Raw genomic sequence first — 17,131 nt, forward strand, 5'->3', positions numbered from 1 at the left:
TGTCCCCCTTTTTAGTTCATATCAAACAAATGCCTTTCTCTCTCTCGCTCTCATTGTCTTGGGTTTATCACAGCTACCACCCTACTTTTGTAGCTCCAAGTATATAATGTGTGGATTGGTTAAATATTTATCATTGGGAAAATTACCTTTGGATAAGTAATTAATTACCTATACTTTATCATGGGTAAAATTAATTACTTTGTAGCTTCTACCCATAAATATATATATATATATATATATATAGGTAAATTAGCTTTTGTGTGTTTTCCTTATAGATAATGATTTATACTTTTGAACGTTATAAAATCAAAAGCATTAAAGTGAACTTTGGTATGGTAAAAAGGCAATGGAGAATCTCCTTGGGAAGTATACAAATTAATAAAGGCTGTGGTCACGTTTACATGCATTAAGATAAACTTCTAGTTAATTTTGGTAAGATGTTTTTTTTATCTACTTCATTTACCTTTCCATCATTGATATTTTATCCTAAAACGATAGTTATCAATTGTCAACTTATCTTACGTGCATGTTTATAGATGGAGATTCTAAACTTTCAATTTCATCAAATTTTACCTTAAAACGTAAATAAGTGTTGCGTTTTTTACCCTTCATTCAATTTTAAGGTGTAATACGATGAAATTGAAAGTTCAGACAATAATCAAAAAGTTTTTTTTTAATTATTTTTTTATATATGCTCTTGGGTATCAAAAAAATGGTACATTTAGTGTATTTTCTTTTGCCTTTTTTTCTTTTTTACTTTTTTGGATTCCTATCCCATTTGCCTATAAATATGGAGTTTTGATAGATTATTTTTATTTTTATTTTCAAAATACGTGTATAAATTATTTTTATAGTTTAAGCGGAATCCCAAGTTGGTTGGAAAGAGAAACAAGACATTAGTGTGGAAGTCTTTCCTTAGTAGACACATTTTAAGAGAGTCGAAGAAAAACCTAAAGAAAAGAATATCTACTAATGGTTGATTTAATTTTCACATGTAAATAAGTCAACCTTATACGGGTAAATGAATTTATTATATGAAACAAAATGTATTTTTTTTTTCTAAAATAAGATATCTTAAAATTTTCTAAATAAAATTTCAATAAATTCAATTTATGGTTACTATTATTATAATAAATATCATCCNAAAAAAAAAAAAAAAAAAAAAAAAAAAAAAAAAAAAAAAAAAACATTTGAACCAATTATCATTAAATAAAACCCCAACACATTAAGTAGCAAAACATGTGGGTCATAACTCATAAAAGATGAACACAATTCAATTGTGAAGCAAACCAAAATAATTTCCATGAAAAAAGATAGAACACTATGAACATACAACATTCAAAACCATTCCTTTCCTCTCCCAAATGAACCAAAAAACAAACAAAAAAACAAAACTTCTCCATACCCCACAAACTCCTTATATCTTAAATTCAAATTAAAAATAAAGCTTTGTGTTTCAGCTCTTAGCCCTTCTTCCACACTGCAAACGCCATTAATTTACAAGCATTTATGTCATCACCAAACATGAACTTAAGAGGACCACTCCCAACCCTTCTCCCTTTCTCTCTTCTTCTCTGTCTCTAAGGACAATAAACCAACCCTTCTGGCTCCCTTTTGTCAGCAATTATGTACCAAAACGAAAGAAAAAAACCCCTTTTTTTTTCCTTTCTTTTCTTTTCTTTTCTTTTCTTTTCCTTCATTTTCTCTTCCACCAACCAAACAGTAAACGCAATATTCTCTCTCTTTTGTTGCATATCCCACGCTTTCCTTGATTCTGTGTGTGTGTGATCATCCAAACCCACATTTTGTTTGTCTTCTTTGGATCAACATTCCAACTTTCACCAACTACTAAGCTTTCCCCTGCATAAAGGAGATGAAAAAAAGCCGACCCATTTTCACTTTCAAGAACATGAACATCCAAACAAATAATAATCCCTTATGATTATGAAATCATTTGGTTCTTATAACATGTTTCTTGTTTTGATCCTTTAAAACAAGAAAGGAAATGAAATACTTGCCTACACATGAATCGCCAATTTGTACGAGGATTTTCCATTGAGCTTCCTCTGTCCTTGTCGGGAGTGGAATTGGTGTAGATGATATTGTTGTTATTGGACTAACCAGCTGTTTGAGTTCATATTGTGCTGCCGGAGATGGTGGTTGGAGGGTGATTCCGGCGATGATTCCAGCAATGAAACGACGAGGTCGGAGAAAGCTCTTAATATAAACTTGTGGGTATCAATGGGGTTGATTTGGAGATAACAGAGTAGAAGCTCTTGTAGATACTGCCAGTCTCGCCGGACGTCCACTGGCTGATCTCTTGCTTCGACCATCTCCTGCATTGAACCTCTAAAATCGATAAATGGGTCTATAGAAACCTTCCGAACCTTGACGCCGCCGTGCACGGCGGCGTCGGCGGCGGCGCCGTGATGGGTTTCGGGAGAAGAGTCGAAGATGGAGTTGGAGCAGCCAGGTGAGGAGAAGAAGAAACGATGGGAAGCTACGGCGGCGGAGAAGTCGGGGACGGCGTCGGAATCGGAAGTGGAGTCGTCGGAGAAAAACCCATCATCAGCAGCGGTGGAAGTAGAGGAGTTGTCTGAGTTTTCCAGGTGGGTAATGGAAAGGGGTTTTTTGTTGGGCATGTGCGGCGTCGATGAGGGTTTCACGGCGGCCGGAAAGCAGCGGAGCTTTGAGAACCAGAGATGGAAATTGTTTTTCTTGAGAGTGGACATGTTTTTAGAGAGAGGAAAGTGGGAAATGGGAGAGAAAATTGTAGGAGAGAGAGAGAGAGGAAAAGGGGGATTATATGATGGGAAAACCAAAAGTGGGGCCCAAAATAAGGTCAGCCAAAGTAAATTAAATTATAAAAACTATGTTTTTTTTTATCAAAGTTTTGTAAGACAAAAAGCATGCAAAAATAGAAATAAATGTTGTCATATGTAATATTTATTTATATATTTTTGGATAATCTACCTTTTCAGACTCTTTAAAGCCTTTGGGTTGGATTATTTATTGACCCTGTATCATAAATTTAGTTTTTTTAAATTATTGTGTTAGGAGTAGCTGATACGAAAAGAATGGGACGTGAATGTGTCGTGTCTATATCTTATGATAACTTAAGCATAGATCAATGGGTTCAAACATATACATTTGATCGATAAGTCAAATGCAACACCCTATGTATAGTACTCAAATTTGACACATGATTGTCTCGACATTCTTTGTGTTGTTTGCTAACATAAGTCATTTATATAGAATGTTTTGTTCTCTTCTTTAACCATTGTGAGATCCCACATTGGTTGGAAAAGGGAACGAAACATCCCTTATAAGAGCGTGAAAACTTCTCTCCAACAAATTCAGATGTGTTTAAAATTGTGAGACTGACGTGGATACTTAATGGGTCAAAATAGATAATATCTACTAATAGTAGACTTGAATTGTTACATCATTTCACCCTCTTTTGTTATTGGTTGAGGAATGGTACGTTACTAAACGCATAAAAAACAACATTTTTCTGAATAATCAACCGTTACTAAACGCATACGAGCTTCAATTAGCAAGTAGTTAATTTTTGTTTGTAGTTTGGTAACAAAGTCAAATTCATCACATTTTAGTAGTCGATAATATAATATCTTAGCTAGATAAGTCATACGGTTCGTTCATGAATAAATCTCCAATTACGGTATTGAAAACTTTACATAATTAGAGGGTAATAGAGATAGAAAACATAATTGTTTTTAATATACTCTCTCAAAATATAGAAAATAAATGAGCCAATAAAATATATTTGTAAGAGAAAAGGCTTAAAATATAAACAAAAGAACCTGACTCCACAGTGAACAGTGAGCAACAGGAAAAGAAGAACAAGGGGGCGAAAAAAAAAAAGCTGCTTTTTTGTCTACCAGAATTTTAGTTTTAAGGACATAAATAACGGTCTCAGAAAAACAAAAAATTCCAGATCAAATCATACACTTTATTACCAAAAACACAACTCAAGACTTACAGTTCAGTTGAGCTGTTTTCATATATTTGTGCCGCTCTCACTCAGTCTTGCGGCGGCGGTGATGGAGGCCGCCACCCCACCTGTGTGGGTTGTCAGGTTTGGATTGTTCCTCGGCTCTGCGCTCACCACCGCTTCTGCATCCTGCCTGCTCACTGGCTTGTCTGTCGCCAGTTTTTCGGTTGCCCCCTGTTCAGATAGAAAGGTAAGGATACAGTGATATCAGCTGCTGCTCAAATCAGAAAAAGTGAAATGAAACTAATATCGTCCGGTTAAGTAAAATTTGGTTTCAAAATTGAATGCCATTTGATGGGGTTTAGATATGAAGTACTGATACCGTTAGGACATAGTTGAGCTAAAAGGACCCGTCAAGCACAACATCATGTAGAGATTTATCGGCATAAGACACTAAAATGAAAGATAAGTTAAAAGTGACCAGAATGAACCAAAGCAGAAATTATTTAAACTGAAGGTAAAGCATCAAACTTGTAGTGTATTCTAAGAAATAATAAAGAGAGAAAAAGAAATGAAGTTATGGGAGATTCAAGATGGGGAACCTGTCCGCCAACGAATTCGGTAACGACACGGGCTCCGGGAACGGCGGTCTCGCTGAGGTCAATGCCTTGATTTTTAGCAGCATCGCTAATATCACGGCTTGGGAGAAGACCCACTCGGACATTATGAGCAGCGGCGGCTCGCATGACATCACCCGGATCAGCCTGCGGCACTTGTCCCAACACCCTCGTTTCAGCATGGCCCATCATGCGAGCATCCTGAGGTGCGATGGGGTTTGCAGCCAGGTCACTGGAGACGTTGAAAACGTCCCCGTATTTGATGGATTCCTGCCGCTCATCGTCGTCACTCCGACGAGGCTGCTGCTGTTCTTCGGCCCTGCGTGGCTGCTCCTGACTCATGATTTCCACACAAATTCAATAACTATGGGAAGTTCCTTTCTTCGATGGCGGCTAGATTTTGCGGTTCGCTATTGAAAGGATGGTGATTTGATGATTTTACGTACAGATGGTGAGTGGGGAATGCTTGAGAAATCAACTGAGAAGAAGGGAGTGCGAGCTACTTGACAGTTGGTTGAGTTTTGGGTTCAGATGGCAGTTTCTGAAAATTTATTGGTACTGAAGGAAACTATTCTCAAATAAACTTTTGGGTTGTATGTGTTTCTTCCCTGCACCTTAGGCTTACATATGATCTAAACATTTTCAATCTAGTTTCTATAATTTGGTTACTTAATGGGTTAATTGTCTACTGCATAAGAAAGACAGGAGAGAAAAAAAATTGAAAGGCAATCAGGTAGAGAGGATTAGAAGCTTATAATTTTAACAATTAGAGTTTACAATGAGATAGTTTGAAAAGATACAGGGGAAAAATGGTAACTTTTCAAAGTCACAAGAAAAATAAATATCATTGCAGATTCTTGATTGATCACTAGAGATGATTTCATACCTGCAGCATGTGATACGCAATGGGTCCGACAACAAGGGAATTGCTCTGATGGTGGCAGCCAAATTTGGTTAGTTCTACGCTTCAAAAAGAGCAAAATTGGCGTCTGCAATGCTACCAGCAGCTTCCTGCATCTCCTTCCTCAGGTTCCCCAGCATATCCTGAATTTCATAGTCCTTCTCATAGCTTTTGTCTTTCGCTTGGAATATACGAATTCTGCTGTTTACTGTTATCCAGCTGAATCCAGCTCCCTTTTTGATCCCTACTTCTTTCATCTCATTACGTATGACCGTCACTTCTTCCCACCTGAATTCAACCCCACCATAGAATTTGAGAGATCTAAGTCTTGAAGATCGTTAAAGATTTAAGTACAAATTTTCAGATTAATGGTAATTTAGTATCAAAGTAAGAAGTTTTGTCTTTGAACTTCCTATGATCTAAGGAAATTAATAATATATGTGAATTTGAAACTGGGTTTACCTGCTAGTTGCAGCAAGCATATTGGACAGCACAACGTGGTTTCCGGAGTCTTTTGGATCAAGTTCAAACAGCTTCTCAGCGGCCAACTTTCCCAACTCTGGCTTCCCATGCATTCGACAAGCCCCCAACAGAGCACCCCAGATTGAGATTGTGGGAGGAAATGGCATGCGCCTTATAAAATCATACGCACATTCCACCATTCCAGCACGCCCAAATAGATCTACCAAGCAAGCATAATGCTCCGGCCCTGGTTCTATACCGTATCTTGCTTTCATGGACTCAAAAATCTGTATCCCCGTCTTCAAATCTCCTGCTCTACTGCAAGCTGATAATGCACAGACCAAACTTACGTAGTTCGGTGCTATGCCTTCGGCCGATGCCATCTCCTCGAGCAATGCCACAGCCTTGTCTGCATATCCTTGATGCGCGTATCCGCCCAATAATGCATTCCAAGACACCAAGTTTCTCTCTGGCATCTCATTGAAGGCTTGCTCTGCTTTGTCAATACTTCCACATTTTCCATACATGTCAACCAGTGCACTTCCAACAAAGATGTTCTCCTCTACACAAGCCTTGACGGCCAGTGCTTGAACTGACCTTCCCAACTCGATTTCTGAAAGTCCAGCAGAAGCACAAAGCACACTCGATACCATAAAATCAGTTGGTTTGATATCTTCTTTCCTCGCTCGCAAGAATAAGCAGCAAGCCTTCTCTTCCTCGTTGTTTTGAACGTAAGCAGCTATCAAGGAGGACCAAGATACGCTGTTCCGCTCTCCCATTCTGTCAAAGATCACCTCAGAACATACAACCTCCCCACATTTCCCATAAAAATCAATCAATCCATTTGAAATAGAGACATTCTGCCCACACCCACTTCGAATAATGAACCCATGTAGTTGACACCCAGGCTCCAAGCCTAGTTTGTCTGAACACGCATTGAGAAAAGCACAAAACGTTATGGAATCTGGCTTCCCACCAGCTCGTAGTAACTCAATAAACGCAATGGCAGAGTCTTCAGGTCGCCCATGGAGCACTGAATTGGATATATACGCGTTCCACGTCTCGAGGTTTCGATGAGGCATTTCAACAAACAGCTTGTATGCGTCATCAAGAAGGCCCAATTTGCTGTACATATCGAAGGCACTGCACCCGACGAATACATCATTTATTAATCCCTCCTTAACCGCAAGTGCATGTACCTGTTTGCCTGTCATGGCCATGCGAAGGCCAGTGGAGGCTTTGAAAACGCAAGGGAAGGTGAAGTCATTGGGTCGAACACAGTCACTAAGCATGTCGGAGAAGTGAAACAGAGCGGAAACAAAACGGCCGTTTTGGACGGAGCCGGCGATGAGAGAGGTCCAAGTGACGACGGAGCGGCAAGGGGCAAGTTCGAGGATGAGTTCGGCCGAGTTAAGCTGGTCAAGTTTGGCGTACATGTTCACGAGATGGTTGTAGAGGAAGGCTGGAAAAGGGGTTTTTAGGGTTTTGAGAATCTGGGCATGGGCGACTCGGCCGAGAAGAGAAGAACGAATAGATAAGGCCAATTCGACCAGTGAAGCAAGCGAATTCGGCGAGAGAAATGGCATGGTCGACTACTGCGAAGGTCATGATCTGTATAAATCCGAATGAAGAAGAAGAAGAAGATCCAGAGAGAGCAATTTTACCGTCTGGTTCTTCCAATCACGAGAAGTTTTCAAGGTTTCATGCTCCATTGGAGAATCATCCTCTCTGAAGTTACTCTGCTTCGGTTGGATTTGGCGGGAATTCGAGAAGCCATGGAACCGTGCTCAATCATTTGAATATATATATATATAAATCTCACGTGGGTTATTACCGTACAAATTCTTACGTGGCGGTTGGACCCATTGAATTGGGCCTTCAGGCCCAGACTTTAACGGCCCATGAAAGCCGTGGAGCCTCCTTTCTCTTTCCGCTGGTGGCGGTTGGACCTATCGAGTTGGGCCTTCAGGCCCAGTACTTCAGCGGGCCAGACAAATTCTTACGTGGCGGTTGGACCCATCAAATTGGGCCTGAAGGCCCAGTACTTTAGCAATCCATGAAAGGCGTGGAGCCTCCTCTCTTTCCGTTTGCGTGACTGTTGGACCCATAGAATTGGGCCTTCAGGCCCAGACTTTAGCGGTCCATGAAAGCCGTAGAGCCTTCTTTCTCTTTCCGCTGCGTGACGGTTGGACCCATCGAATTGGGCCTTATGGCCCAGTACTTTGGCGGTCCATGAAAGGCTGGAGCCTCCTTTCTCTTTCCGTTGCGTGGAGGTAGGAATCTATTACTCGACTTCCGATGCTTCGTGCTGTGTTCTTCTGCTGCATTTTTTTCTCATTCCCGCGAAAATATTTCTCTGCTTAATCTCTCTGCTTTCTCTCTACTTCCCAGTGTGAGTACTGTTTCGTTATGATTATGCTGCTTTCAATCCTGATTCACTTCCCGCTTCAGGCTTTTCTGTATTGCATTTCCTTAGTTTTCTCCGTGTTTTGCAGATAAATTTATGACTGCTAGACAGTGCGAACCCTAAAGTTCTCTGGATGTCTGATTAAGTTCTTCGAGGTGAGCTTTATGATCTTGATGACCTTCGTTGATTAGAAAATCATCTTTTGCAGAATTAGGGGCAGCTAACTATTTAGTGCCGGTTTGGTAGTTTCTCGTTTCATAATTTAGAAGAAAAATAAAAAAAGAACGTTCTTGGTTATTATTGTTATTATTTTCTCTTTCCTTATTGTAGAATATGAAATGTTTAATACATGGAAATCATTTGTTTTGTTATCTCAAAGTTTAAATTAGGAGAACTAAAATTTTTCACATGAGAAATATCACAATTATTATGTCAATAGTTTATTTTTTAGTATTTAATGTGGAACTTTGAAGTAAAGATGACATATTGATGCTTCTATTTATGTTTTTTAGAAACGGGATATAAGATACAACAAGGGAACTATATCTTTTTGTTTCCAACAACGTTTTTTAAGAATGAGAAGAAAGAAATATCGAGGTGTACATTCTTACGAATTTGAAATCAAGTAACTGAAAATGAGAAACGGAAATATGAAGAAGGGGCTCAGTTTACTTCTAGCATTGCTGGTGAGTTATAGAAGCCCATTAATACATTTATGAAGAACTGCTTATGGCTTCGAGTTAGCAGAACAGAAGTTGTTTGTCTTTCATTACGATTGCCCCCCATTCTATGTAGAAAAGTCTGTCTTAATATGACCATGTTCAAGCCTTTGGGTGTAAGTATGTGAAGTAATTTGTTAAACAAATATTAATAAATTTAACAAAAACTATATAAGATAATTTTTTTTGTAAGTAAACAATTAAACGATTTTTTTTAATTTTGTTCCTACCTGTCAAACAAAGTCTTCCAAATCTATGGTATCATATTCCTATAACTTACTTTTTCTTTAGCTCTCTTTCTCCATCCCTCTTAATACATTTTGTTTGTTCTGGAATTTGATCTTGAGAGTTGGGAGCTATCTGTGTGGTTTTACCTCATGAGTTGACAGTCTCTAATGATACATGTTCATAGTATTAACTATGTTTATATTCATTAGAAAAGAAAGTATGGCAGGCTTATAGGTTTGTTCGTCACTGATTGTTAGATGTCAGGGGATCCTGTGGAGACTGAAGTTCTTGGGGATATTAATGGCTGCAGACCTAAGGAAAATAAAAATAATCTTATCCTGAGGCCAGTTTCTCAAGATGAATCTGGGGAGGGCTTGCCATATGCTCCTGAAAATTGGCCCAATCTTGGCGATAACTGGAGTTGGAGGGTGGGAAGGAGGGTTGCTATAACTGGTCATTTTCAGGATAGATACCTTTATTCTCCTCGTGGAATTGGTGTTTCTGGGAACTCATCTCGTAGAGGGCATAGTTTTGCAAGCAGGCTTTCAGTTGCAAGATATATCCAGTCTGAGTTCCCTAATGCGGACGTTGATGCATTTTTTGCCTCATTCAGCTGGAAGATACCAGCAAAGAAGTCTTCTTTAGCACAAGGTTGGCCTAAGAAATTTTTTGCTCTTCTCATCCTACTGGAAATTTAGCTGTTGTAGCCCCATTAACTTTATTATATATATCAGTTCTAGCATTCTTGTCTTGCCACGTTTCTGAAATGACTGCTCTGTTGGTTGAAGTGAATGCCTATTAAAGCCAAAATACTCCTAACATTGAAATAGTTGTCTTAATTGAAAGGGTTTCTGATGCTTATGTACTGCATTGAATTTATGTTGCATTAAATTTGTCTTTCTTGTTACGGGAAACTTATGATAAATTCTTTTGGTTGGAGGATTGCACCTAATATTTTAGTTCCAGTGTCTCTGAAACCATTGTCTTTCCTTCCTTTCTTATCAGAATTTAGATCTTATTTGTTGGTTGGTTCATTTTGTTGAGTCAATGGCTAACAAGCTTGACAGGTTAGGACTCCAGATTCTGATTTTTTTTTTGGAGTTTGACAAAATCCAACTAAATGGTCTGTACCTCAGTGGGATCGGTTGAAGTTCTACTGTCATTTCGACAACAGCATTGTTCTACATAATAGTTTCTATATCATTAAAATAAAATCAACATGAGTGTCTGTGTTAGTTAGCTCACATCGTACTTTCATTGAGTACCTTTTTTTGGCTTTTGATTGCTTTCTTAATAATTGTTATATTGTTCTTTTAAAGATCCTTATTTTACAGTTTTATCTTATTTAGGTCATCGAATAAAACAAATTTCATGCCCTTTGCCCTCAAAAGAGACGGAAGAATGCTCAGCATCTGATTCCCAGATTGATAGGGTGGTTTGCAAGGCGGGAAATAAAAACTGTAATAGTTTATCTGTTGCAGAAAATCCATCTTTATTAAAATCAATGTCCTGTGATATTTGCTGCAGTGAACCTCGGTTTTGCCGTGATTGCTGCTGTATACTTTGCAGCAAGATTATAGACACGACCATGGAAAGTTGTAGCTACATAAAGTGTAAAGCAATGGTGGGTGATGGTTATATTTGTGGACATCATGCTCATATAAAATGTGGTCTTAAATCGTATATGGCTGGGACTGTTGGAGGAATCATTGGATTGGATGCTGAGTATTATTGTCGTCGATGTGATGCCAGAACGGATTTGGTCTCACATGTTGAAAGATTTTTGCAGTTATGTCAATCAACTGACTGTCATGATGATATTGGGGAGATCTTAAGTCTTGGTTTATGCATTTTGCGTGGTTCTCGCAAAATGAGAGCAAAGGAGTTGCTAAGACATCTTAAATTGAACATTGCGAAGGTAAAGCTGATAAATTCTACAACTTAAATAATTTTACAATTTCTTATTCTTGTGCTGCTTTAGAAACTTTACCATGCTATTTGACTTTGAATGCTTACATCAGCTTAAAACTGGGACTTGCTTGGAAGAGGTTTGGAAGATGGAGGAAGACAGCTCAGCCAATTGCACTGGTAATTTATCTTCAAATCAAATAGCGCGGTTAAGTTTCCTCAGCAGTATAAGCCTGAGAATTGTAATTCTATTTACTAGGGTCTTATCTAATTTCACTGGTAACTTTTCTTCAAATCCTGGATAACTTTGGAGAAAGATCTCATCACATGAAAGTAGGGTCTGATTATTCTACATACTCGAGCAAACTCTTCTGAAGAACAACGTCAAGTGGTTAATTATATAATCTGTCAAATATCTTGTATGTTCACCATCATTTACATCATCAATCTTTCATATTCTTGCCTGTTAGGAGAATGATTTTGTACACGCTTATTAAAAAAAATATTTTGGTATTTTATGCACAGATGCACCTGATAATGCTGATTCTACAGAAGGCTCTCATGACAATTCTGACTCCATTATCAGCTCAGAGTGGACTATGTCCACTCCTTTTGATCATTGGATTGAGTCCCTAAAACTTGAAAGTGAGATTGATCAGGTTCTGCAGGCACTGAAAAGATCACAAGAGTTTGAGTATAATTTAGCAGAAGAAAAGCTTCTATCACATAAAAATTATCTACATAATCTCTTTCAGCAACTTGACAAGGAGCAAATTGAACTTGGACATCAATCATCGTCAACAGGACAAAATGTTTTCCTGGATAATGTAACCAACAGAGTGGATCAAATAAAACGAGAAGTTAAAAGGCTCAAGAGAATGGAAAAGGTTGCTGATGGATTTGGAATGACTCCTAAAGATATCCTCAAGGAGGACTTCGATTTGGATGTTGAGTAGATACACGGACGCCTTAGGCCATTATGATGCCGCACAAAAGTTCACTGAACTCTGTTGGTTCTTTTAGCCTTATGTGGACTTTAATAGTTTGTTATTACTGTTTATTATATGGCTTCACGAGGCTGAGTGTACGATATCGAGAAATCATTTCTACTTCGCAAGTAGATTTTACTTGGTTGGTTTATGATGATAGCTGGATTCAGTAAGCAAGATACTGAAACTATGCAGTTGTGGAGTTGCCGGAAAGAGTTTAGATTAGAGATATTTTGGTGCCTTGTGTTCAACCCTCTGCAATGAGTTTTCACGGTAGGCCTTCATATCAATTTCTCAACACAATACATTTTAAATTCTCTACTGATCAAACTGTCTGTTCTTCTCCTGTTTGATGTCTTTATTACTTATATATTGAATGGATGAACAAATGAGAATTAGAAACAAGCATTGCTCTAGGATAGATACTTTAAACCAACTAACAATCTTTCTCGCTTGAACTCTCTGGAAACGATTATTTATGTTTTGAATTCTCAAGAATATTGGACCTCTTCTCAGATAAACTTCCTCGCCCCCGTTGGTTGCTTGACGGATTTGGTTTTAGTGGCTTCTGTGGAGCTTAATAGAGGATCCCGTCTGTCTGGTTCAGGCGTCTTGTCACTACATGCAGAAGAGGTACTTTCTTCTGATTATAGTGCTAAAATTAGAACATATTTGAGGCCCCCTAAAAAAAAGAAAAGTCAATTCCATTTATTACATAGAAAGGTAGCTTAGTGGAATGTGGTGAAACCGCCATTTTATTTATCAGGATGATGATGATGATGATGATTTTGGGACCTACGGTTGACAGTTGACGTGTGAATGACTTTCTTCTGTTCACGACAAAAAAGGTCGGCTACTTTCTTTGTTATTTGGCTTTCCATCCTTGCTATGTATTTTTGCAGCTGTTCTTTGAGACCGTAGCGATGATGCAAAGTTTTTCCCCATCAACGAGTACAATATTAATATATATTTTTTGGTTGTTTAATCGAAAATACGAATAGTTTTGGTATCTTTTTTTCCCCCTTTTTATTCTAGGCCTTCTCATTAGTTACTTGGCCCCCAATAAAGTCTCAGAAAATGCCTCCATAATGCATGCATGACGCCTCCTTGTTTTGTTAAAATTTGATAGACAAACTAAACCGAATATGAAGCCAGGGAAATCTGGTGTTGTGCTGAGATGAACTTAGTTACTGGATCCTACTATATTTATAGAACAAATCTAAACACCCCATTTTTATTCATAATGAAGAGTGATCGTGATAAGATAATATCAGTGGTTTTTGCCTAAGTATTGAATGATGTGTTTGGTTCACAAATTAGATTTGTATAGTCTAAATATGCGAGATTATGTGCTTCTTTTATGTAAATACAAACTTGTGAAGTCGTCCTCTTAATAATTAGTTTTAATAATGGGATTGTAGGCCACAGCGATGCAGTCATTCCACGTCCAAAAGTACTATGATGAAAGTTGGGATCAACGCCTGATTCATATGGTCAGCCACATGGTGCAACAATAACTCTTTTGGGCTTTTGTTTGTCATAGTGTATATAGAGACAAGCACATAAAGCTCTCATTTTTCTCTTGCATTTAATTTTAATGACTGAATATAGAATCTGTGTCAAAATAAATTTTAATGACACTCAAAATTCTCCAATTTCACAATAATCTACTTTCTTAGGGGGAAAGATATCTGAACTATAAATTTGTAACCAGATAACTTAGCTCAAAAATTTGTATTGTTTATTGACATGAGAAAATTGACAATAAAGTAGTCGGGTCTTGCATCTTCTATCCGAAAAGATATATTAGATGCTTCTTCAATATTGAAACTACTACTTGGATGGGTACCTCTCATGGGTTGGAGGATAGAGGATGCACAATCCACTTAAGCAAATACCGCATACCAATTTGTGTATAAAACTAAGTCACCAAATATTTAATCGTTTAGTTAAGAAGTTCTTGTCAATTTGATCATAATTCAACAAATACATATTATCAATTAAGAAATCGAAAGGTTAAATACCTAAATTCGCTGGTTCGAACTAAGAAAATCTAGAAAGTGAATCATTAACCTGAACACTAAAAACCTATGGGTTTCCATCGGCTAATAAAGCAACACCAAACATGACTCATGGAAAGACTTTTTTGAAAAGAAGAGAAAAGAAAAGAAAAGAAGAGGATATCAAAGAGCATGAAGACAGCTATTGCTCAAAAGAACAGGTCAACCATCAAAACAAAAAGGGAGATCTAAGGAATGAGAATAAGCAAGCACTTGGGATTTAGGAACAAGAATTGGTCAACTTAAACGTGGCAGATATGAAAAAGGGCTTAAAAGAAGGTTTTATGGTATCCATGGCTAGCTAGCATGAAAAGTGCCACATAAAAAGTAAGGAGCCCATGGCCACATATAGGGACCCATAAATGAACAAGAAAAAGAAGCAATACTTTCCGAATCAAATAGAAGGACAAGTGTTCGAGGTACACACAATGGAAATATAATACAAAATGGCTAAACCACTAAAGAAACAATCAAGCCTCAGGAACAATATACAGGCCATTAAGAAATGAAAGCAAAGGAAGAGAGTATGAAAACAGCTTCTTATCTTAACCATCCAATCGAGTTATCAGTTGTTTTCATTCAACCCAACAGATATCAATTCTGATATAAACATTAGCCCCTAAAAGAAATCCCAAATTTGAAATCAGGTTATAATAATGGTGAGAAAGGAAAAGGAGTTCAAAAGAGTTGAGTATTACGTTTTTAAGTTCTATGTTTATGTTTGAGACAAGGGATAAACAGAGATTCAACAAGGGAAGCTAACAGGAAATCTGGAACGACATATAATAATGTTGAAGAAGGAAATTTTCAACAGTTAGTACAAAAACGAAAAAAGGGTAAGGATTAAATTACTGTACAAGAACAAGCCGACCTTCCATTTCATCTCCCCAGATATCTCCTCCACCATCATCAGAATTCTCCTCATTCCCCTTTGGAACAGTAACTATAAGTTCTCCATCAACAAACACCGCACTCGCAAGCTCTGGACGCGTCGTCTCCGGTAGCCGGAACCTCCACATGTCCAATTCGAGCTCATCCATTGTCATTTCCAACGACGAAGTTTCCCGGACAACGATCTTAATAACCCCTGGATGGATTTCCACAGCATGAGCCCTAACTCCATCGCTAATGTTACCGTCAGTTTCAGCAATGAATCGGAAACAATCGGGATTCTCCTCAACCAAAACATCTGCATCAGATCGAAAAGGAAGCTCGAGGACTCGACTGAAGACATGAGGTAATCTCCTGAGTTTCTTGTGGTTCAGAAGGGATTGATCTTCGAGGGAGTTTCTCGAATTGGGGTTATTCCGGACGGCGATATTGCGCTTCCTCGGCAATGGGTGGACCTTCATGGCGGTGGTGGTGTTGATTTCGAGCTCCTCGACACTCGCAATAGGTTCTGAAGAGGCGACGAGGGCCAGAACCAAAATCAATAGGGAAATCAAAGATGCCCTAGAAATCTTGATGGAATCGGCGTTGAGAGAAGGGAAGGGGAGAATCATAGAGAAATCACACGAATTTGTTTGAATGAAAACAAAATAGAAACGGAATTGGTATAAGAACCCTAATCTTCGGAAATGGGGACTGAAAAAGGGAATAAATTCATCGAGGGATTTCAGAGAATTGAGAGATGGAATCGAAAGGAAGGAAGGAGAAAGGCATTTGAGGAAGGAGATGAAGACCGGAGAGAATCGCTCAGCACATAAGGAAGGGAAAGTTTTATTTATTTATTTATATTAAATTTTTTTTATTTCTATATTCAACCTTTAATTTTGACGAAATTACAAAGTCGGTCTGTTATTTTACACCAAATTACAGGTGGATAACTTCTGTATAAAATATATGTTTATTCAAATTTTATACCTTTGCTTATATTTCCTTTATTGAGAGAATTTAAAATTCATATAATTAAGGTTTTTACAATTTATAATAATTAAGTTTTTCCACTTTAAAATTTATAGTAATTAACTTCTTAAGGTAAAAAAACAATAAAATTACAATAAAATCCACTATCTTTCTATAGGTTCATGTAATAAATTTTTTAATTTTTAATTTTAAACTTATCAACACTTTTTTTTTTAAATCACATCTCCTATATCTAAAATTAAAAAATTTAGAGTTATATGAGATAAAATTTAAATCTAGATCAGTTTTTTTTTTTAAAATATTCTCAAAAAAAAATGGAATATGTCATAAATTTATAAATTTATTAAATACAAAACTGAAAGATTAAAAACTTACTAAACAAAGGGCTTAAAGTTTATAAGCCTATTGGACAATTTTTTTTGAAGTTTTTAGACGTTTTTAATGTTTAGAATCAAATAAACACAAACCTAAAAATTTCATTCTTTTTATAAAAATATTGATAAAATATCCGTCAATTCAGGAGGCGAACTTTACTTTAAATCAACAAAATTTTAGCAATCAAACCATCATCCACAGGAATAATGATCCGAGTTAAATATAAGTAACATTCCAACCCTGTTCAACAAAAATATTACAAGAAAAAATTGTTCTTCAAAAAGAGAGGACAATAAATTCTTATATCTACAATATCTACATCTACATGCCAAACTTGAACGATTGAAGCCTTAGCTTTGAATTAAAAAGAGAAATTATGGGCCGCAATCAAGCTTAAGATCCCAAATTGATATAAGCTTCAATTTTGATTTTAAAATCACCCCTTTTTCTTTCCATTGTTCAGTCTCAGAACCCAACAAAGATTTTGACCACAAAATAACAAGATTAAAAAGGATGGGTACTAACAAAAAGCATCTCATCTAAACCCCTCCACACCCCACCACAAAAGGAGAGAAAAAAACGTTGGTTATGTCATAGTTTAATGGGTTTGTATCTTTCAACCAGAACCACTAAAAAAAGGGGGG

The 17,131-nt window shown here is 37.3% G+C and overlaps 5 protein-coding genes across 10 annotated transcripts; 1 reads left to right on the forward strand and 4 right to left on the reverse strand.

Moving 5' to 3' along the window:
* Window positions 1-2,019: 2,019 nt before the first annotated feature.
* LOC111791092 (transcription repressor OFP12-like) lies at window positions 2,020-2,794 on the reverse strand. The gene has a single exon (XM_023672294.1). The coding sequence runs from the start codon at window positions 2,730-2,732 to the stop codon at window positions 2,109-2,111; it is 624 nt and encodes a 207-aa protein (XP_023528062.1). The 5' UTR covers window positions 2,733-2,794; the 3' UTR covers window positions 2,020-2,108.
* Window positions 2,795-3,792: 998 nt separating this feature from the next.
* Window positions 3,793-5,530, reverse strand: LOC111789869 (late embryogenesis abundant protein D-34-like). 2 transcript variants are annotated; one of them, XM_023670580.1, is made up of 3 exons: window positions 5,459-5,530; window positions 4,558-4,905; window positions 3,793-4,189 (listed from the first exon to the last, which is right to left on the reverse strand). In XM_023670580.1, exons 1-3 carry the CDS (start codon window positions 5,465-5,467, stop codon window positions 4,022-4,024), a joined length of 525 nt encoding a protein of 174 aa, XP_023526348.1. In that variant the 5' UTR covers window positions 5,468-5,530; the 3' UTR covers window positions 3,793-4,021. The 2 variants fall into 2 exon arrangements, with proteins under 2 accessions (XP_023526348.1, XP_023526349.1); XM_023670581.1 differs by lacking the exon at window positions 5,459-5,530 and adding an exon at window positions 4,338-4,408 and having other exon boundaries at window positions 4,104-4,189; window positions 4,558-5,175.
* On the reverse strand, window positions 5,307-7,700 carry LOC111789868 (pentatricopeptide repeat-containing protein At4g14850). The gene is made up of 2 exons (XM_023670579.1): window positions 5,936-7,700; window positions 5,307-5,761 (listed from the first exon to the last, which is right to left on the reverse strand). The coding sequence occupies exons 1-2, from the start codon at window positions 7,519-7,521 to the stop codon at window positions 5,533-5,535; spliced, it is 1,815 nt and encodes a 604-aa protein (XP_023526347.1). The 5' UTR covers window positions 7,522-7,700; the 3' UTR covers window positions 5,307-5,532.
* Window positions 7,701-8,217: 517 nt separating this feature from the next.
* On the forward strand, window positions 8,218-13,872 carry LOC111790481 (protein VERNALIZATION INSENSITIVE 3-like). 5 transcript variants are annotated; one of them, XM_023671396.1, is made up of 10 exons: window positions 8,218-8,327; window positions 8,431-8,497; window positions 9,547-9,940; window positions 10,639-10,913; window positions 11,079-11,207; window positions 11,311-11,377; window positions 11,723-12,459; window positions 12,703-12,819; window positions 12,953-13,034; window positions 13,608-13,872. In XM_023671396.1, exons 3-7 carry the CDS (start codon window positions 9,547-9,549, stop codon window positions 12,151-12,153), a joined length of 1,296 nt encoding a protein of 431 aa, XP_023527164.1. In that variant the 5' UTR covers window positions 8,218-8,327; window positions 8,431-8,497; the 3' UTR covers window positions 12,154-12,459; window positions 12,703-12,819; window positions 12,953-13,034; window positions 13,608-13,872. The 5 variants fall into 5 exon arrangements, with proteins under 5 accessions (XP_023527164.1, XP_023527162.1, XP_023527163.1 ...); XM_023671394.1 differs by having other exon boundaries at window positions 10,639-11,207; XM_023671395.1 differs by having other exon boundaries at window positions 10,639-11,188; window positions 11,310-11,377.
* A 1,048-nt stretch (window positions 13,873-14,920) lies between these two features.
* Window positions 14,921-15,966, reverse strand: LOC111790497. Its single transcript, XM_023671417.1, has one exon. It carries the CDS (start codon window positions 15,746-15,748, stop codon window positions 15,095-15,097), a length of 654 nt encoding a protein of 217 aa, XP_023527185.1. The 5' UTR covers window positions 15,749-15,966; the 3' UTR covers window positions 14,921-15,094.
* Window positions 15,967-17,131: the final 1,165 nt, after the last annotated feature.

This window comes from Cucurbita pepo, chromosome LG03, assembly GCF_002806865.2.
Source record: "Cucurbita pepo subsp. pepo cultivar mu-cu-16 chromosome LG03, ASM280686v2, whole genome shotgun sequence".
Classification (NCBI taxonomy): Eukaryota; Viridiplantae; Streptophyta; class Magnoliopsida; order Cucurbitales; family Cucurbitaceae; genus Cucurbita; species Cucurbita pepo.

Coding starts and splice junctions, on each gene's coding strand:
- LOC111791092 (XM_023672294.1), bottom strand. CDS start 2,732: ATGTCCACTCTCAAGAAAAACAATTTCCATCTCTGGTTCTCAAAGCTC.
- LOC111789869 (XM_023670580.1), bottom strand. Junction 4,190..4,557: donor CCGAATTCGTTGGCGGACAG/GTTCCCCATCTT, acceptor CTATCTGAACAG/GGGGCAACCGAAAAACTGGC.
- LOC111789868 (XM_023670579.1), bottom strand. CDS start 7,521: ATGCCATTTCTCTCGCCGAATTCGCTTGCTTCACTGGTCGAATTGGCC. Junction 5,762..5,935: donor ATGCTTGCTGCAACTAGCAG/GTAAACCCAGTT, acceptor GGTTGAATTCAG/GTGGGAAGAAGTGACGGTCA.
- LOC111790481 (XM_023671394.1), top strand. CDS start 9,547: ATGTCAGGGGATCCTGTGGAGACTGAAGTTCTTGGGGATATTAATGGC. Junction 11,208..11,310: donor TTAAATTGAACATTGCGAAG/GTAAAGCTGATA, acceptor TGCTTACATCAG/CTTAAAACTGGGACTTGCTT. Junction 11,378..11,722: donor CAGCTCAGCCAATTGCACTG/GTAATTTATCTT, acceptor TTTTATGCACAG/ATGCACCTGATAATGCTGAT.
- LOC111790497 (XM_023671417.1), bottom strand. CDS start 15,748: ATGATTCTCCCCTTCCCTTCTCTCAACGCCGATTCCATCAAGATTTCT.